This window comes from Chelon labrosus (assembly GCF_963514085.1).
Source record: "Chelon labrosus genome assembly, chromosome: 12".
NCBI classification, from domain to species: domain Eukaryota; kingdom Metazoa; phylum Chordata; class Actinopteri; order Mugiliformes; family Mugilidae; genus Chelon; species Chelon labrosus.
The window spans coordinates 20513311-20535193 of record NC_140345.1 but is presented as its reverse complement, the minus strand read 5'-3'; the positions used below and the strand labels follow the sequence as shown (position 1 = coordinate 20535193).

Genomic DNA, 21883 nt, shown 5'->3' with positions numbered 1-21883 from the left:
TGACACACAGACTGAAACCCTCAAAAGCAAACAGCTCTGCCAGGATTTCCTCATTCTTTGCAGCAGCACTGAAAGCGTGAAACTATGACAGTCAACACAACACCGGGTCTGTTTATGCTCATTACTACGTATTACTCTGTTATAAAAGCAAGGGCCGATTAGAGTCTAAGCTGGCTAGCATGCAAAAAAAACTAAACGAAACAAAAACCCAAACACATTTTTGCCGTTTTATTTTAAATTTTGTGCACACCTGCAACAACGACGGTACTTAAATGATGAAAGAAGCCTACGATAAAGCCGCCGGATCTCACTGACAATGTAAAGCATTTAAGTAGATTAGAAAATTGCAACTCTGCTCCTGACTCTGTCGCCTCGTTATTATTCCCTGCATTCGCACATGAGTTTGTTTTGTCGTCTACTCCTGCACCAAGATCAGTTTGTAATACTAGTCTCTCCAAATTTAGATACCACGATTGTTTTTTTTGGTTTTTTTCCCCCAGAAATGTGCTTTCAACACGCTGGTAAACCTCAAAAATAGAACCCGACAGCTTGTGAAGCGCGGCCTCTTTGGCTAAGACGCGCTTGTGAGTTAATTACGCTTCTCTGACAAGACATTGGCCCTGCCTGTGTGGTCCACGCTGTACTTGCGGTTCACTTGGCAGCAGAAGAGAGAACACAACAAGTCATCTTTTAATTAGAGCTGTGTTTATGCTCAGGGAAGTGACTTAGAGATGCGCAGTGGATGCAAGAGAAGCCTCTGCATCTCTTTCTCTTTCTTCATGCGGAAGTGCAATATGGTAGCCTGACGAGCCAGACCCACATTAAATGTAGGGTCTGGGCACTCTCCATAGACAGGGCTCAACCGGAGGGGTGGGATAAACGGTTGTCTTTCAAACTCCCTCTCCACGCAATAGGATAGCGCTACAACCAATCAGAGCAACGAAGAAGGTGACGTAGTCAGAGCGACGGAAAAGAGAGTTCCTTGCATGTGTTGTGGAAAAAACTTATCCTAAAAGATATTAAATAGTTCTTGTTGCATCCTGTTTTTTTTTTGTTTTTTTTTATGAGTTCGCCTACAGGTTGAGTTTCTCCTGCATTAATCATTTTTAAGCTGTGGATCAAACTTTTGCCGTATCCGGTTGGCAAAACTCCAAATACATCCTTTTTTTGTAAGAACGACCTCAGCGCAGTTTCTTGTTCTTTTCTCAGAGAAAAGCTTAACTTCAAGTCTTTCAGAGTGGCGGCCAAAGCCGATTCGAAAGAAAGTTGTTCGCTAGCAGCAGCCATCGCTCTGGTAGTTCTAGCAGGATGGGGAATTCACGCGTAATTCACGGAACTTATGGTCGCAGGTCAGTCGTCATCATGTTAAGCCCGCCCACCGACTCGTGATTGGCCCGGTCCATCTTGGATTTTTCGAAATCTCAAGTCAACGGAGAGTAACTAGACTGCCCCTGGAAGTCTAGGGGCAGTCTAGTAATTTGCTGCCGCTAGGGGCGCGTCTAGATTCTAGGCTAGCAATATGGACTTTTTCATCATATAACCAAGCATCTTACTTAACCGGCAAAAAAAAAAAAAAAAATCTTATCTCCTGTGTCCATAAATATACCTGCTGATAACCTAAATGTCACATATTATTAATAGTTTCAATAAGGGAACACTGCATGCTATCCCAGACCCATGATCAATAAAAACTAGAAAGATTTCCCTGACTATCACGAAGGACATGCAGGTCTTGTGAACGCACGATTGCTGGTAGGAGTCCTGACATTTCTTGTGCATCCAGCAACTATTGTTGGATGGAAAGTTGTTCAATGTCTACTGCTCCATTCCAAAAGAGGAAGTGTTGCTCGACTGAAAGAAGAGCAAACATGCTCAGTCAAATTTCTTTGGATACATACAAGATAAAGCAACCGTACTCTAGTGGGAGGCTTGGAATTGATACCAAAGCTGATACTTCACCTGTGCCTACAGTTAAGAGCAAATAGCTCCCAATGTAATTTTGAGGCTGAACTCTTCCCTAAACTCTCACCAATACATTCTCCAGATTCCAACGTGAAAGCCGTGTATAAACACTGAGGCCAGGGGGAGCATGATAAACACACCGAGAGGTATTCCCGGGGTTTTCAGGTTGCTACATGAACGACAGGGCCGGTGGATGCGTGTGTGTGCGTGCGTGTGCGTTGAGCTCGCAAGACGTGTCGGTGGACCCGGCCGGGGTGTAAAAGTCAGGTCGCTCGTAGATTGACATTTCTACATCAACAGAGCTCGGAGGCTCTTGTCACTCAGCGGGTACACCTCATGGCCGGGGAACGCGCTTTCGCAGAATAAACACACCTCACATCTTCTGCTCTCATTCAGTCAAGCGTGGCCAGGCATGGTGTCAAAAAAAAAAGGCCGCAAATTTTACACGGCATTTCGACGGGCGAGGTAAACTGTAGCCGATGGATGTCAAAGGCTTAAAGGGGTACTTTACGTGCAACGTGCGGCAGTAGTGCAAAGCTTCTTTGAGTGTCACTAGTAATAAAATAAAGGTGGAGGTGGGGGATTACCGTTCGGGGGCAGGTATGTGAAGTGCTGGTACTGGCTCCTCTTCCTCTTGCCGTTGCAGACGTAGAAGTTGACCTGCACCGGGCTGGATATTCTCTGGTTCCTGTACGGTGGGATCTCCACAACGACAGTACACTGAAATACAAATCAGATCAGATCAGATAAGACACCTGCTGATACAAACAGAAAATAACATGTGAGTCATTTTGTCATGTTCGCTCCTTTGATTTCACGCCATAGACTTCCTGCGACATATTAACCCTTTGGCAACCTTCTCAATTAGCTTTTAGAGTTGCATACGTGAGATGTCTTACTTGCCATTTTCCAAGACTCAATGAAATATATTTACATTTATTTGTATTTGTAAAAAAGCATGGGTTCATACGATTATTTAAAGTGAAGTTCTGCAGATTTGAAAGATTGGTGGCACAGCACAAGTTTAAAATGAATATGAGCCCAAGGGCTTAAGGCGGTTAATCAAGGGCTGTGTTTATTTTGTCACTGTTCTACATTTAGGATACGGTCTCCAAGAGGCTGGACTGGGAACCGGTCTAAATGAGCTCGTCTGGACTATGTAGGTGCAGCAGCAAAGCCCATGAGGTCAGTCCGGGGCTTGTGTTTGTCTCTAAGAGAAAACCCCAGGGCTTTAGCGATTTCCCCGCATGGCAAGAGAGAAGAGAGGTAGCAGGCTTATTTGTTTGCACAGCCCTGTCTTCCTATGGGGGAGGCCCGCCTGTCCCCCTCGCCGGCCCGCAAGACCGCAACAAGCCTGGACGGATGTGAACTTTTGCCTGCTTCTTTTCTGGCATACGCTTTATTCTGGGTGTTTGCGTGTAATTCCTGGGATAGCTGTCACTCTCGCGTGGGGCTGAACAGGCCAGAATGGGGAACTTTGACAGGAAGCAGGTTTTTGTCGGTCGTCACTGTGCATGGTGTGGGAGCCGGGAGGGATGGGGCGGGTGGAGGGAGGAGGCAGGGGGGAGGGGGAGTTGAAGGTGAGCTCAGCACCGGTCTGCAAACCAGATGATGACAAAGAAAACATGCAGGTGGCTGATTGAGCGCGTTAAGTGCGTGCGTGCACGTTGCTTTCCTCTCCAAGCCAGCCGACGAGAGTTAGCACGCTCTGGGCAGCAATAAAAACACAGCCAGTCAGGAGCTGGAGCACTTTAAAGAAGTCTGGTCGCAACTGACATAAAAAGAAGGCCAGCACAAGCTCTCCAAGCGCAGGTCTCTCTGTTCGTCAGATCAACAATTAAACGAATACACTCATCGCCACACCCAGTCCAGCCTTACGCGCCGGCTAATTTTCCAACATCTGGGACTCCAGGTACAGCACATCAGCCCAGAGCAATTACACATCCATATTTACCCTCCTGATGCAACCAAGTCGCCTACCTAAGTGAAATAAAGCCATCAACAAGAAGAGAAACATCCTCAAGTGGCAGCATTTAGATGCACGTGGTTTATTTTACACAAATTTCCACGGTTGGTTTGCAAAGGAAAGAGGAGGATGAGGCGCCACTGATGAAAGGCGTCGGCAATTTAGAACATACTGTCATCATGCACCAGCAAACAGGTTGGACTCTCTCGCGCTGAAAGCCGGGCCTAACGAGCCTCGATGAAATCTTAATTAACTCCAGAGCACGAGCAGCCCTCTGCGACGCGAAGAACAACATTTGCTCCGTTCCCCCTCGTCGACGGTTCCCCCCTTTTTTGCCTGGTTTTGCATTAACACCATCCGAACGTGTGACTGAGTGCGAGTAAAATGAGCGCGCTGGTTTATTTTTCTCATTACGGCCCTTATGGAAAGCAGCAGGTAAAGAGCCGGGGGTGTGATTCACTCTTGGCCGCACGTTCCCGGCACAGACGAGGTGTTTAAGCCCACTACACCACACCGCAACACTATGTGGTGAACTAAACGTCTGGCTATGCCGCGAAGGGCTGTGGTGCATGTGTGTGCGTGTGTGTATATATACAGTAAACCATTCATGTGCTTCCTGTGCATTAGATGCAACAACAACGTGACAGCCCGCACTTACTCCCCGGAGGGTGAAGAGATTTTGTGAAAATTCCGTTCAGGATTGCATCGGCTAATCATCATTGTTGTCTGTGTTGCAATCTGTAACGCCTTAGCAAAGGTTACATCATTGCAGGGGACAGATGAGGAGGAGACAGAGAGAGAGGGAAGGAGAAAGTCTCGAGGGAAGGTGGGACTGAAGACTGCAGGAGCATTTAAAAAAACTGTGAGGTGCACTTACGGATTTGACGGAGTCCTTGTCAACTTTGGCTTCTGTCTCCCACAGATGGTGTCCATCTAAAAAAAAAGAATCACCACACAGATAAGATCGGCTTTGAAGACCATCAGCTGCTACAATGTGCAGATGAAGCTCACATCGGCAAAGGATCATAAGAGAAAACCTGTAATGCTTTTGGCATTTAGTTCAGTGTTGAGCCAGAAGTGCAAATTAAATGATTCATCATTAATTTATTAAACCCTTTTACAAAGTAGACTTGCAAAGTATTTCCTGGCTTCAACCAGCGAATACAAAGAGAATAAGGATTTTTTAGCCTTTGTAAAAGAGCCAGTCTCGTCTATAGTCAGTGACCGTGACAAGTTTGCCTCTGTTTATTCTCTGATCTTTAACAGGGACTCGATACTTTCTAATTTAGCGTGAAACAAAATTTCTTTCCCCTTGATTAGATCTTTTATTCTATTTATTTTTGCTATTTCTATTACCCCCTATTTTTTTTCAATCTGTGCTCTGCGAAATCGCACAAAAAGGTCAGCAGCTTTCATTTCTTCTCTCTTTCTTCTCATCTCCATCTTGTTGTGGTGGAGGAGGTTTCCCCTCGCCGCTGCCGCCGCGCAATAAAAGGCCTGTGAGCTACTGCAGCTGTTGGGAGCCTGCAGAAGCTCAGCTCACATTCTTTGCGTTTTCTTCTGTGATTTCATGCCACACCTTTGCGAGCAGACGCTCTGGGCTCTGCTACGGCAATCAGCGCCGACCACAGTGCCATTTTCTTTTCCCTTTTTTCGTTTTCTTTTTTCTCTTTTTTTTTCAGAACCGATGAGTCATTACGGCTGTCAGAAATAGAAGTGACACAGAACAGCCTTTGTGTCAGTGGCACACCATGTGAGGCAGCAGCCTGGGCAGTGTGGCACTGTTGCTGTTAGTGGGTCTGAGCGCCGTCTTACTGTATGAACTGCAATAAAAGCTGCAGCTGAACCGCAGAGCTTTGCTTCAGAGACAGGAAGCCATCAGATAAGATAATCATAGCCCCTTTCCAAAAAAGAATGATAGCAGAAATCCAGCAGCTCTGGAAGATCCATTTTTTTCCCCCAAAGTATTATGTTTTTCACATCATGCGGTGAGTGAAAGAATAAAGGATTCCAGTCACGGTTGGCTTATTATTGGTGAGATGTGGTCGTGGGGGCGGGTGGTCAGCTTTATTATTCAGAGAGTGAACATCAGTAGATATATCTTTCCAAAATGGCCATATTAAAACACAGGGGAAGAGAAAAACAGACGGTGGAGAGATCAGATAAGGGTTTTCTATTGGAACTGGGGGAAATAAGAGTTGCATATGGAGAAGAGGGCCTAGGACGAAATAGATGACTGGGGAATAGTAGAAGGCATACGCCTATGGAACTGCCACGGGGCAGTGCAATGATACTGTACATGTGGCAGGTGATTGAGATGCACAAGAGAATGAGACACACGTAACTATGTGAAGCTGCAGAGAGTATGGAAGGGCAATTAGAGTGAGCACAGAGAGAGAGAAGGTCAGAGAAAAGGGAGGGAGAGACAGACAGACAGACAGAGATGAGCATTCCTCATGTTACGTCTAGGGGAACCAAGAGGGAATCTCACCCGCCTCCGCTCTGGGAGACTCTCCAAGAGGGAAACCTTAGACTACGACGTCAGCCCCAGCCTCCACTAGTAAACATGTTTTTCAAACTTTTTTTAATCCTCTGTTTCCTTCTCTACCCTCCGCTTGATCTTTTCTCTCACCTCTCGTATCTCTGAATCAACCAATTCCACCGAGCTTATCAGTACTCGCTCGGTCACACTCGGCAAACCTCGAACGGAGATGGAGTTGGGACGGGGCCACCTGCGGCATACCGTTGCGAGTCGCCGAGCGGCGTACGGCTGATAACCACAGAACTTTCCATTCGCTCCTTCTTCCCTGCAACATCTGCAAAATGCTTCTGTTCCCGACAACACCTCCTCCTTCACGCAACCTCCGCCCACGCGCAATTCACACACACACACACACAGATGCAGGCGCATGCACACGCCAACCACAGTATCCTTTACCTTTGTTCTGGCCTTCAGCTTGAGTTATAAGAAGGGGAAACACAAAACAATAAGTGGCATGTATAGGAGCCGGGACTGGAGAAGCCCTAGTATAATCCCATAACAATTACGCCGAGATATGATCGGACATGTGCATGCACACAGAACAGAACGCCAACAGTTGCTCTAAGTGACTCACTTGTGCAAATGAGATCCACAAAGACTAACACCAGACAACCAGGACAACACACTCATTCATCAGGCAATTAGACTGCATGCAGGGTGAGGCTTCTTGGAGTCATCTATTCTTCAGTTCTTGACAACACATGATGTTGTGCGCCCTTTGACAACCTGGCAACAGTGTTGCTGCTACAGTAAATCCCATACAAACCTATCCCCTCATGTTTTCACCGACTGAACAGGGTTGAACAGAGGTTATGTGTCCTGTCTGGCGTAAATTAGTTGACGATCATCAAACGGCAGACAACCGTTTTAGACAACCAGGCATAAATTATAAGTCAAACTAAGCATCATCAACGTCTCATAGACAATGCACCAGACCAGACAGCTGACTGGTGATATATTTAACCTCACAATGAACTTAAAGGTTTTGGCTCTTCCTTTCTTATTGCTTACAGCCAGAGGCGATTTTTTTTTCCTCCTTCTAAAAAGCATTGTGTGGTGCACAACAACAGCTTTCACTGACCAAAGAGGGTTCACGTTAGGATTTTTGAGAATGGAAAATATGATTCAGATGCTTAATTGCGGAGGTTGTGTTATGAAACAATCCAGACGTATTTTTGCAGCAATGTCTCTTTTCCAGAGATGATTTGAAGGAGTATTTTTTTCTCTCTCTCTCTCTCTTTCCTGTTTACATATGTCAGGCTTATTTTCCATTTTACTGCCTCTCAGCTGCCGTTACCTTGAATGAAAACGCTTCAGCAATTTTACACACGTTGTCACAGCAAATCACCTCGCTGACCATTGAGGAGCGGAGCCAACAGGCCAAACGGATTCCCCCCCTCCGATGACTGATCCCTGCTTTCCTCTCCGAAAGCACCTGGCTGCTGCCAGTCTGAAATTGGAGAAATGTGGGTCTGCTCCGGATCGAGGGGCTTCCGTATAAATTATGACTTGGCAGTAGATTTGTGATGGGTTTATAGTCAGGAAGTGAGTTATTCTTGTCATATAACAGGGAAAGTGTGAGCTGGCTTGACCTGGGGGGCTGCAAGCTGAGGAGCATGGCAGTCAGCAGAGTGAAATTTCATCCATTTATTAAGAGCCCTGCTGCGCGCCACCGAGGATAAAAATGATCTAAAGACTCGAAATGTTGGCTCATGCGGGCTTGTACATTTGTATGATATTTGTAGAGTGTGTGGCATTCACATGGAATACATCAAAGCTGTTTGCTCTCGATAGTGTCTAGCACTCAATTTCAGATCTTAGCCAGGGTCACAGCAAGACTCGAGCATACAAACCATTAAACTCAGCATATGGTGAAGAGGAATGCAGGTAGGATCTCTCTAACAGCTTGCAGCCAAATGGGGCAAAAAAAGACTTGAGTGTTGAGTCATAATTTCATCAAGGTGTATTACTGTTTTTTGTATATAGCTAAAATGTAGGGGATATAATTTCAGAACTGCCCCGGAGAGAACAATTATCTCTGATTTGAAAGACTTACCTGACTATAACATGTTCAGACAAGTCTGAAGATAGGGTGGAGGCCGCAAGATAAACTAGACAACTTCCTGTTATGATTTAACTGATTCTTTTGAAGTATGGATTTGCCCAAAGTAGAGGTACAGTCCTAGCTGTCTTACACTATACAAAAGTGTGAATTGGAAAGAACTTTTAAGTGTGAGAGGAAAACTGTAAGTTTCGTTTTCAGGAGTTTGCTCCTCTTGATAAGCAGCCCTTCCGTTTGTAATATGCATGGCGTTAGATGAGAAGCAGTTTCATTTTATGGGTGAAAACGGAGGTTAACTCCTACACCGATGACAAATACAGTTATTTCATTCTGAAATAATGCCGTATGCCATCTTCATCAGACGACGGTGCTCAAATATCTAGCCTGCAGCAGGGACGAAAGTTGACCCCATCCTGCCAAAGTGCCAAAACCTACGAGCCAAGGTTATCCTAGCTCAAAGCCAACGGAGAGTCTAGACATTCCGCTAGATGTGCAATATATCGAGCAGTTTGTCTGGTGTTTGAGGTAGAAGCGTTCAGCGAATCATAAACAGTCTTTGAGCGGACTCTAACAGCTCACATTGCAGTCTGCGAGGACTGCTTTCCTTGAACTGCGGAGGTATGAAAATCCAAACATTTCAGCCGAGAGGAACAATATTGCAGTGGACAAAGCTGTCCTAGTGTTACAGATCATACTGCAGCTCAGAAGTGTCTCTCCAGCCTGAAGCAGAGGTGGAGGAGACCAGACATCTCCCTGCTGCAAGACCAGGCTGTGTGGTGCTGCTGAGCTCCAGGCAGTGCTCCAATCCAACCAGATGTAAAAACTATCCAGCTCACCAGGGAATTCCCTTACCTCCCCTCTGAGTCAGAGTGTAGGCTTTCCCCAGCTCACTCTCTCTCTATCTCTCTCTCTCCCTCGGTTTGTCTGTCTGACTCTCTCTCTCTCTCTTTGTCTCTCTTTATTTTCCCTGCCTCAAGCACTCATTCCATCCATGGAAAGCAGGGCAAGCCAGAACACACACTGCAATAGGTGCGCCAGGTATGTCTTCCTGCCCGTGTGCCAGGAGAGCGGCCTGGGCGAACACAAAACACTGACACAAAACACATACAGACAATAAAAATAACAGGGGAACTGTTGCACCTAGCACAACGATGCACGGGAAAATCGAACGCTATATATGCTCTAATGTTTCATTGCACAAGGTCTCCCTCATCTCTCTGCCTACATTCGGAGGGTCTTGTCTTTTCCGTTTCACCTCTCTACGGGGAATCCTTTGTGGATGACTCACTCAAAACACTTCCTACTGAACAACGCAAACAGGCCCGCAGGCCAGCAGCCACAGAGGGTACACACACACACGCGCGCGCAACAACAAACACACGCCGTGCACATGCGGCGAATGCACAGGGTTTGCATCAGTTATCCGGCGGGCGACAAAGTGGAGCAGTGGGGACGGACGTGGCATTTGAAAAGAGTATTTTTCAGAGCGCATTAAGGTTTTCCCGCTGCTAGCTCTGCTCACTTGATGCCGGGGGATGTCTCGGGGGAGGGTAAAGAGAGACAATCAAAACAACATAGAGAGAAGGAGAGGAAGATTAAAGCGGACAAACATCGAGTGGAACGATGATCTAATATTACAAAAGGGTACATTTCGTCGTTTATCTATCTTCCCAGAAAGAGACGGCGCAAAAATTATCTAGGAATACTAATATTACACAGTTCAGGAACAATAAAAACTCCTTAGTATTGTTTGCAATTTCAGGCCCCAGCCCAGATAACAAGTTTAAACTAAGTCTGTTTGCCAAGGACTAGTTAATATCTTCGCTTATTTTTTCTTGTTACCAGAAATAAACTGGACGATCTCTCAAATGTTAATGTAATCCAGTATTTAAGAGTGTATATCTCCTTTGGTTGCTTTCAGAACAGAGAAATAAAAAAAGAACTCCTATATTTAAAAGTAGATACACGCCGCAAAAAAAATATATAGCAAATGGAAACTGAAAAGCGTGTAATTACCATTTATAGCTGTCTCATTTGGGCTAATAGGCTTTTGTCCTGTGTGTGATCTCCCCCTGACTCAACTTGGATGATTTGACTGTGTGTAATTATTCACACAAGTTGGACAGGGCGTCCCAAAAACCCTCTGTTGCTCCTTAGGATTTGTGGAATTTTCTGGAAGGTGTTTATTGGAGTCAATTTTGGAAAGTGAGCAGCCATCCTGACCTTTGATGGCAGCAACAGTAATGGTTGTCACCACTGTGGCAAAAGCCGTGATTGGTGTTGTGCCGTACAAAGGCTTGGCCGTTCGCGCGCGTGTGTGTCCTACTGTGTGTGCAAGCACATGTCTGCGAGTGGTAATTATTGCGGCGCGAGGCTCCGTATTTCATGGGTGCATTTAGTCATGAACTTTTCCAGAGGAAAATAAAACCAAAGTTATAGATAAATCTGTAATATAATTATAATTTTATTGGTTTCTTTTTCTCCTCTTCCCGGTTTAGTCCTAAATCAACAATTGGAGAAATCTGAAGGTTGAGAACCTTTGAGAAACAGCGGGATTCACTGATTAAAATGCCAAAAGACAATATTTTGCAGTATATTTGGGACATAAGTACTTTTCCACACTCATGCTCGCTCATACATAGTCGCCATTGGTGAGTGATGTGTGTGTTCCTGTGCGTGCTTGTGTGTTTCGAGCGTGCAGCTCTGCCTGTAATGGGCTTTTTGACTTAGGAGACCCTGGAAGTGGTGGGTCATTAAAGTTTACATAAAAGCAGACTAAGTAGTAGACGGACAACCTCTCTCAAGTTCTCTCTCTCTCTCTCCGCTTCTCGACACCACAGAGACAGAAAACAAACCAAAAAAATGTCAATGGCAGGAGTTTGGGGATCCCGCTAGTGCAAAGCTCCACACGGGCTAATGTCTTTAGCGGGTTTTGAGGATAGAGGTAAGAAAAACGAAGGACGGGGGACTACGGAGAGACAGGAAAAAGAGGAAACAGAGTGCCAATGTAGAGAGAGTGGGTGAAAGAAGGGAAATAGAACCTAGAAGGGGTCACGGGTCTCGAATTGCAGGAGGTGGAGAAGGTGTTGTGTATGCATGGGCTTTCCTCTCCAGGGGATCCCCTTCCATGACTAAGTAAAACCAGGAGAAGGGAGACCCCACATCACCAAGTTCAGTCACCTCCCCCCCACCCCATTGCTGACTACTCCTTAACCCCTAAGATGCTTAAGAGAACACCATTCAAACTATGTGAGGTGAGGTGTAGAGAAGAGTAATTGTTCCAACTCCTTTGAAGCAGCAGTGATTGGTCCAAGCATTTTAAATAATACAGGTTAGGAAGGAGTTATTGGCTTCTAACTACAACTCACACAATGGTCCTCAGAGAGATTAATGGCGTCAGTGTTGCCAGATATACGATAATTATTGTATTTATATGGTAGTTTCAGGGTGTATACGATATAAAAGGGCACATATACAATAGTTTGCCATTTGACTAACAATGAATAAAGCAGTTGTTTCATTCAAATGGCTGAGCCTCCGAGTTTATTCCGTAGGTTATTGCAGTTTTTGGAAGGTTTTTGTGTGCACAAAGAATATCTTTGACGTAGTGTGTGATTTTTCTTTTACACCTTACAATAGTTTGGGTACGAAATTTCTTCATTTCCCATCTGGCAACACTGTATGGTGCAGGAAAAGAGTAAAATAGTTGACACGTAACCAATTCAAAAAGTTTTGTTTTGTTTTTGTGTTAAGCACAAACCCAGTGGGCCTGTAAAGTAACCTGGGAACAGGTAACCCCACAAGAAAATCCCATGGAAATGCCCCCGAGATAGATGTCCAAAGACAACCAACACTAGCCGATCCCCACAACACTACACACAAAAAAAAAGAAGAAGTGTCCTGCAGCCTAATGGTGCAATCTCTGCAGCCAGTGTGTCAAAACAGTAACACGTACCCCCTAAATAGCAAATGGCAATCCCACATCAGGTTAAACTATTTTACCAGAGAACACGTGGTGGATCTCCCCAAAATACAGATCAAAAACCCCAACAAGCCACATTTATTAACCTGACAACAAAACATCAAAAATCAGCACTGGCAATCTAATAAACTAGACCAAACCAGCAGAGTAAACAACACGTGGCAACTGCCACCACAGGCACAAACAAACTTTTTACCACACCAACGATCCCGCATGAGCCCCCATTTGTCATGACCTGGCCCGAGTGGCCACAACAACGAGGAGACACACCAGTATTTCAACCAAACAATACTTTATTTGTTCACCAGATTAAATCAAATGAATGTGCCAAATTACGAATACACATGAGATGTGGAAGTCAAGTAAAGTCAGAGTCATGAAGCGCCTGGGGAGAAGAGCAGAGAGAGACTGATTAGACAGGTACGACTTTTTGTAACCTGGGCACACTGGGCACCATAGGCGCTCCAGATCACATAATCAGACAAACAGGAGTCACTCCCAAAGATGACACCAGGGGTCATTTGATACTGTACATATTCTGATTATTTAATTGTCCACTAAATGGTTATACTCGGGAGATCGAAATTTGTAATTTTGACGCTTTCAAGGTTGGTGGCGTTGCCTCCAATAAATGTAAGATGGACTGTTTAACTTTCGTTTATTTTGATTTCTCCTTCGGTTTATGATAGACATTGAAAGTTTGAAGATTGTGAAACTTGACTGAGTTCTTTATTTTTTCTGGTTTACGTAAAAGCGCTTCAAAATGTGTATTCAAGGAGTTCTGACCACAGCTAACACCAGGAATCCTGAAAATCTGTGATCAATCATTCGGTGATCAGAGATGAGTAGACTCTGCTATCCTCCTGCTTTGTTTTTGCTTGTGTTTTTTAACAGATTTCAGATATATTCTCACTCTGCCTGACCTTTGCTTTGATTTAGTGGGCGCACTCAAGGAAGGAAATGATCACAATTATCATTCCGACTGTAAACTTGATCAGTTGTGTTTTTACTGCTGCTCCCGCCCACACAGATGGAAAGAAAAAAGAACAGAAATAGTCTCTTAACCGTGTCAACGACGGGCAGCTACGGTGAAAGTCTGGGGGAACGGGTGGAAGAGGGAGCGAGTCAAAATAAGTGAGCGAGAGGGTTAACTGTCAAAAGCACGGGAGTCGAGGAGGAGGGACAGCGAGGGAGAGAGGGAAAGTGAGAGTGAGAGCGAGAGAGAGAGAGACGTTGCACATGTCCTGCTTGTGATTCATTCCTTAAGTTGTGGCGAGCACCAATGAACAGGCAATGGAAACTTCAGCAAATGTAAATACGCTTTGGTTTAAAAATATAGTGGCTTAATGCACACCACATGTGGCTCCCTGGCAAGTCTCGCTCTATTTTGACGGGAGGAGAGAAAAACGCGACCCGGGGAAGAGAGGGAAAGAGACATTTGAAAGAAATATTAGGAAGGGAAATTGAAAGGCAGTAAACATGGGGGCTGCAGCTTACCCTGGGCCTTCTCCACAAACACCACCTTGGACTCGGGGAGGAAGTTGAGACCGCTGAGAAGCATCATTTTGCCTCCGGTGGCGGGGTAACTGTCCACGCTCTGCTTCTCCACCAAGGGAAGCTCTTGAGCCGAGCGCTGGGCTATAGGAGGAGACACACATAGATATCAGCGTGGAAGTCCACACTGACAACACACCCTGATCTCCATCTACCCTGAGAAGCGCGAGCCAGCGAAACAGCAGTTCTTGGTTAAGGGAACAGACTTATCAACTTTATTATGATGATTTCATGACCCCTAGCTAAGAGGTTTTCAGCCAACAGCTGCTCTTTAAATGACATTGAAAAAGGGCGCTCGACTTATCAAAACAATATTTTCGCGATCCGATCCTTGTTCATTATTTTCCGTGAGGCAGCCCGCGGCCAACCACCTGTCTCCGCTTTCTATGAAACGAGGCTAGTGAGCCACCTTTGACCTCCATAATTTGGTAACCACATTCATCGCCAGAGACATACAGTATGCATTTTATTCTTCACATAGCTGTGTGGTATTTGAAGACATTTAATAGAAGCTCTGTATCGCATTAAAGAACGCTTACTAAATAATCTGTAATGATGAACCGGCTCAGATTAACATCCACTTTGGACCATAAACTCTAATGCCAGCTCTTTCTCACCATCTAACTTTAATTGGCTTCCTTGGGAGCAAATAATATCGCACCTACATACACAAATGAATGACAGGGAAACAGAGGTTTCTTTCAATGTGCTCATTCAACCGTGCCAAAACTGGAGCTGGCAAACGACCTTTGCAGAACCTGCACTAATAGGGTAGTCTTACCACAATAACTTGTGCATTCAGTCATAAAATGTGAATTTGAGATAGATAACACGTGTGTTTGGCATCATGTACAATGCATCCATTGCCTTGGCAAATTCGTTTGATCGTATAAAGCTCATTGGGTGCAAAGGCACTGAATTTGCTCCAGCATGTAATAAAATAGTAGCTCAGTTTATTGGATTACAACAATAGATGCCACCTTTCGCTAGAGTGGAAAGCCAAGAGAAAAGACATGCCAGATTTAGTGTTTATTTCTGAATGTGTATGTGTGTGTGTGTGTTTTCTGTGTGTGTTAGTGTTTAAGACTTACAGCATTCGATGGGATTTGAAGCAGCCTGTAGGGACACTGTCCTGCCATTGGGCTGGTTGATGTGCACACGAAACACCAACCGCACACGTGTGTTTTTGCGCCCGATGTCTGTCTCCCCTTTACGAAGCTCGATGTCTGAATTACGCAGCTTCAGGATTCCAGCACAGTCAATTCTAGGACAGAAGCAGGGAAAGGTTGATGAATTCACATACAGTACACAAGATAACGGGAAAATGATGTGTTTTTATGGAAAGCATGGCCAAGGGTTAAAGGGAGCGTGTTTGATTTCTTGACTCTGGCTGTTTAAATGAGACGCTGAGCAGAGGTGAAGTGCACTGGGACCGGCAGTGAAGTCCCCACTGGTGTAACAGATCATGCACTGGAAGCTCGCTGGCGCACGGCCATGTCATTATTAATCCAGCATGTCATCAAAGACAAAGTTGGACATTAATGACTTTACATCACAGTTTTAAATGGTCATAGCGGTCCAAGAATTAGCAATTCTCTGGAGAGAGGCTCTGGACTGAGCACGGCATGGCTTACCAGTATCAGATGAGCTCCCATCAGTACGCATAATCACTCATCACAGTGCATCAAGCCTGTCCTGTCCTTTCACACCATTCACATCATACATTTTGGGTTTAGACCGCCGCTAATCATTGCCACATGTATCAGTGGACCCGTTTCTAAGCTTTCTGTCTTCATTTATTTCATTTCACAATTTGGGAGGTAAAGGGGTAAGGTTTCTTTCCCTTTTCTTAGTGGAAAAAAATGCATTAACTTTACCGGCGTGGCCTTTTCATGAATTTAAATAAAGCTAGAGTGGCTGGTAAAAAGTGAGGGAATACGAATGGGACATGGTTTGGCATTTCAGTTATTTTACATGGTAGGTTTTTGGGCACCATTCCTAGAATGTGGTAAATGTCAGGTTTTATACTAGTCCATTTTTCCTTTGACTTTGGTTTGCACGACTTAAAATTTAAAAAAAAAAAAATAACATGTACAGTCATGCTGACTACCCACTTCTTATCAGACTTGCAACATCCAGTGCTTTCTGAAGCACATAGTTTAAACAAAAATGAATAGGGGTCTGTTAAGTCTTAAGCAAATGAAGATGACAATGATAACTGTATTCTTAAATCAAGTCTTGGGTGTATGAAATTAATTTCCCTAGAAGTGGAAAACACAGACAGATTGAAGCTGTCTGTGAGTTTGACTGCAGTTCTTGCAGACTTTCTGCATCCCACACAGCGACTGCTGGCACGAGAGCAGAGAGATGGATGCCGCGTTATCAAGGCGACTGTTTAACAGCTCAGTGGAAAGAGACAGTTAAAAGATTTTCTTCGTCGGGGGACAAAGTTGGAACTTTCACTCCTCTGCTTTTTACCATGTGTGCTGACGACAAAGAGGAAAAGAAGCTTCCTCTTGAATTCAGATTTTTTTTTGTATATATTATATATAAAAGGACAAAGTAAAGCAGTACAAATGTTAAAACAATCCTTGTCCGGTCAGGAAGCTGTTAAATATTTTCAGAATTCCCGGCATATAAAGAAACATAACTCTACGTCCTAAAAATAGGGAATCCTTTACTATAAAAGTATAAGTAGTTGAAAATGAAATCGTGATGGATAAACATGAAGTGCAGTAAGAGGTAATGGCCTTATGTAACTTATGCTCAGATACAGGGGTTTTGTCCATAACACTGAGTTCTGGGCCCCGGTCCAATAAATTCACTGCTGCCTCGTCTGAGAGGAGCCCCAGGACAAGAGCTACTGCCTGGACACACTGCAGAGCACGGGCCCCCGGATTACTGCAAGTCTGGAGGGACAATGATAGAAGCCAAGGCTGATGCCTCAGCCTAGGAAAAGCATGCTAATGTTTCTAAAGGTAAGCCAAGGTCTTATTTAGGGGAGCTCTTCTCTCTGTGATGCTAGCTACAATTTGATTTCCTGATACTTCCAGATTTGATGTTAATAATTCAAATAATTAGTATTTTTTGATGGATCTGGAACTCATAATGAGCAGACTATAAAACCAACCGGCAGAAAAAGAGAATTAGCTTCTTAGCTAAACACTAACATTTTCGAACAACTCCAGCTGCAAATTTAAGAAAACGACGGCTAGAAAAAAGGGCTAACTGTGGTAGCACGCTTTTCTGTGGTTAACGTCGTTAACCACAGATGGTTAACGACGTTGCTACTAGATATGTAATAAGAGCTTAGAGTAAGGTTACCATGCTAGAACAAGCAAAATTTCAACTAGCTACGCTTGTGTTTGTCCTAATCTTGACGTTTGCGTTTGGTTAAGGTACCACCGTCTGTTACTGTTATCTGCTATGTTGATTTTTCTGATACTTTGAGAGTAAGTAAAAGCACAGGTGTGCATAATAACTTCCGAATTCCATTTGGTCGTCTCGGTTTCGGGATCCTGGTATCGTGTATTCCGGCTCTTCTTGGGTTACTAGAGCACTGTGACTGTATATATGTACCATTTAGCTATATACACAAGTCAAATTTCGTAAAAAAAGGTAAACTTCACTGCCATTGTTCTGAATGTGGGCTAATGATATACAGTTAGCATCTGCCAGGCTGATAGAGGCGGTATGTACAGTTATGTACACAATATGCAGGGTTACCAGAGTGTTTACAGGATATTCCTGCAAACAAAACATTTTTCTTTGCTTTAGGTACTGCAGGCTAACAGGGTTGTGATTGATTGCTCACCCAAAATCAGGATCATATTGGGACTCTCTAACACATTCATCTCTGTGGCATATAGTGGCTGAGCCTAAAGTAAAGGGACCACGTGGTATTGGTGGAGTCCGTACAAACATTGGTCAGAATTAAGTCACCTACGTACTTAGTGTGTCAACACAGAGTACTTATTTTACTTCCTTAGAAGTCATACATCTCTTAAGCACAGATCTCCGCTCTGAAGGCATATTTTAAAGTGTGTGCTGCGGAGTACCTATCATCAGGCATTCTGTTTGTAGAACTAAAGCATAGAGTAGGGTGTCGAAAGAAAGAACATTGTGTGTTTCTGTGTTTTTTTCAAAGTAGTGGTTACTGTTGAAAAATGTGTAAAAAGAAAAAAAAAAGGTGGAAAGAAGGATAAAGAACGTGTGTAGGAGGTCTAAGAGCACTCACATGGCTCTCATGTTATTTTCAGGCAGCAGAGGGATCTCCAGAAGTTTGGTATTGGATTGCATGACTTCATGGCTGGCGGTGGAGACGGTTTTGCCAGTGATGCGGTGGACCTGGTAGAAGGCATGTGGTCGCAGGAGGCGGTCGTCTGCGGTCCCAATGAACAGCTGCAGGGTGAGAGGCTCGCTTTCCATGTACCCATAAAGCTGGCGGGAGAACAAAGGGACCCAGGTGAGAGGCAACATCGGGTTTTAAGACCCCCATGTCAGGCAACCCCTCATTTAGGAAATAGAAATTGAATGCACATCAGTTACTGATAGTTAACAGGGCCTTTAATGATAGCTCTGACATGGCAGAGGGGCTGTGAAAATAAGCCCCTCTTGGTTGTTTGTTTTTTTGTTGGGGTGGAGACCCTTTTTTAGTAGTCTGCACTTGTTCATTTCTCTACGTTAGATCTACATTCCACTAAGGACTAATGTTTCTGAGGGTACATGGTATCTCTAGAGCACACAAACATGAACACCCATCGCTTCCCTGTTCATTAAAATCTCAACACAGTCATTAAAAAAAAGAGAGGAAAGCATTCGACAGTGACTTAGTAGAAAATGACCCTTATGCAGACAAGGGCAATCATCTCAGGTCTCAAGGTGTGATCTCTCATATTTCACTTTAGAAAGTTGATGACTGGACTAATACCAATTACCCAGAATAAACCTGAGTGGCATGAACAGGATAAAATCTAAACATCGGCAAGTAATTCACTGGGATCTTGCACATTTCAACAAACCGCTAATGGAAACCATGGCCAGATAGAGTTTCTATGATGAATATCACCATACATTAAGTGTGTAAGTAAATGCATCCATACAGGTATGTTAGTTAAAACTTTACACCTAAGTGTGATAGGTAACGCCAACAATCTTAACGAAATGAGGTATGCAGACGTGATCCAGCCCCTTTGCCTTTGGGCAGTTATGAACATGCATTATGATTTCCATTAAAGCTCGGAGACTGTGTCCCACTGTGATGAAAGAGACTCCTGTATCAGAACCACCACTTCAAACAGCTACCACTTCCTCCAGCGGGCCTCCATTAGCTGCTACTGCGCAACTAATAAAAAGATCAAATCTTTAAAAAAACAGAAGAAAAACTCCATGGCCATGCATAGACCCCAAAGTATCATCAACTTTGGGGTCAGCTGCACTTCAACTATGAACTGGAATTGCCGGTTGAACTTCGGCATCCCTGGATCACTTTCTGACAAGGTAACGTGATTTGATGATTTAACCAAGTGTGTAATGGCTCAGAAATATGAACAAACGCACAGGGTTTCAAATTCCAGAGTGTGGTGAAGGACAACTGATACTTTGCGAATGATTTCTGACCAGAAATAATTTGCCAACCAGGAGCTGAGTCTTAACACTGTAGACCTCCCAGAATGTGCTCTTCTCTTTGCACTGCAAACTGTTGATATGGTCATAAGAGGGGAAGCTGGTGTGGGCTTAGAAATCTCTCCAAACCTAAAAACTGTCAGGAAGCTGCTGAATCCATACGCAACAGAGAAAAACCCAAATCTCATGGACCTCTGTGGATCCACCCGGGTGGCTACTTGACCGCATGTGACATTTACTGCGAAGGATCAGTTACTAGACCGGGGGCTCACCAAGCTGTGGACATCTGAAAAATCCCACAAATTGGTCAATTACTCCAGCACACACCAGTGCACTGCGTCGGACCAATTTTCTTTGAGCTCCGTCCGAGTGAAAACAGTGGTAACGTCAAATGGAATAAAAGACCCCTGTTGTTTATCTAGCAGAATGAGTCATATAACAAAATGTAGACCACATGTAACCTATGACATAATCTGATTAATGGGTTTATAATTACCTTTGAGAGGGCAAGCAGGGATGGGGGGGTGTGAGGAAGAGCAAGGTTGATGGAAGACTGGGGAGCTATGTCATTGGAGGTCTGTGGAAATTAGTGCTAGGGTGTCATGGACATATAATGCCTTTGGTTCGAGAACAAACTTGTCTGGATACTGCATTAAAAATCGTCTGGTCCGATAGTCAGCACCGAGATTAAACGCCTTTGGTCTAGACTTGACGGATCGTTTGGATTTGAAACAAGGCAAATTATGTGTTCTTTCTCTTCCCAGTTAAAACATTTTCAAAGTTCATTATCTTGAATAAAAATAGAGTATGACGAGTCACTGGACAAGAGTGTATATCCATATGCCTCAATAATCTAAGCGCCAGTGGTTATCTGGCTCTCCTCTTTGATTCAGATATCAAGGGATTGCAAAGGGAGTGGTAAAGCTAAGGCTGTCATTCATCTCCAGTTCCAACCATCCTATTTTTCTCTTCAGCTCCCTATAGTGTCTCTAGCAGCTGTCTTGACCTGTGAGCTAGTCACACATGCTAGTCATCAGTGAGTTAGGCCGAGGTCAGGAGCTTCTTGAAGTCTTGGCGTCCCAAGAGACCACTTCATCTGCACAGTGATCTCACCGGCTCCCCTTGTTATATTTTACTTATGGTGTCACCAGAAGTAATTATCCATAGCCGCACATGCTACCAGTTACGTGCGCGCTGACTTGCTGGAGGGCCACGGCAGAGCATGAGGTACAAATCTGCAACACTGCAGCGTTAAATTGCATGACGTTGCCTTATGATTTAATAAAGCACAGGCAGCCGCTCTGCACAGCCGTGTCGTCTGTCACTTATGCCTTGGTAGACATCTTTGGATTCCTCTGTGACCTCCAACCATTACCTCAGCTGCCACGTGGCTGTGAGGAGGCCCATAAGAGAGGCAGCAGGGCGGTGGAGAGTGTGGGCGGGTGGGGGGTCCTTATCGCTTCACTCGTCCTGCGGTAGCACGCGATTACAGTGGCGTCCCTACTCAAAAACTGTAGTGACCTCATGGAAGAAAGGAAGTGATTAATGAGGTCAGTTGGTAGCCTTGGTGACGCTGGTCTTCCCAGCAGCAAAAGAAAACGGTCTAGTCCCCCTTGGTCGACCTCCCTCAATCCCTTTACCATATGTGCTCCCCTGACCCTCTCCTTACGGTCCCCCCTTTCGCTTCTGCTAAACTCCTGTGATGCTCACTCAACTGCACACCACAAGCAGAGCGCAAAACTTACTTCTTCGTTTTATCCTCAAAGGGGGAATACGATGGAGGGAGTCGAGATAGCAGTAAACTTAAAGTGGGGGCCAACGACCTGGGCTCGGCACACATACATAGGCACGGACACACACCTGTGACCTCAACACTGTATTTGTGTTCAGTGCCGCCTGTGAGGTTGGACCAGAGAGCTGCTAATGTTGACCAGATGAGCTTCCCCCGTTGGAACGGCAGCCCGTCTGGCACATGCACTGTATATTTATTTTCAGATAATCTAAACTGAGTTTAAATCGAGGCTTGATTTGCTGCTGTTTCTGGGTGCCAACTCCAGCCACTGTGTCAGCTAGATCCATTTACACCTCCCACCGCAAGCCACCGTTGCATGAACCATTTCTGATAGCTGAGGCTTAAGTAAAACATTGCGGATGTGGCAGCTGATGCATTAATTGTGTAATTGTATGCAG

General features: G+C 44.6%; 1 protein-coding gene across 1 annotated transcript in view; it reads right to left on the bottom strand.

The window, feature by feature from the left end:
- LOC311497436 (nuclear factor of activated T-cells, cytoplasmic 1-like) overlaps positions 1 to 21883 on the bottom strand; it is a 55496-nt gene that overhangs the window by 21915 nt on the left and 11698 nt on the right. Inside the window, exons 4-8 of the mRNA XM_084557749.1 lie at positions 18306 to 18508; positions 15160 to 15332; positions 14012 to 14152; positions 4806 to 4861; positions 2550 to 2682 (exon numbers count right to left, since the gene is read on the bottom strand). Of these exons, the coding sequence (XP_084413875.1) occupies positions 2550 to 2682; positions 4806 to 4861; positions 14012 to 14152; positions 15160 to 15332; positions 18306 to 18508 (706 nt within the window). The remainder of the gene's footprint in view (positions 1 to 2549; positions 2683 to 4805; positions 4862 to 14011; positions 14153 to 15159; positions 15333 to 18305; positions 18509 to 21883) is intronic.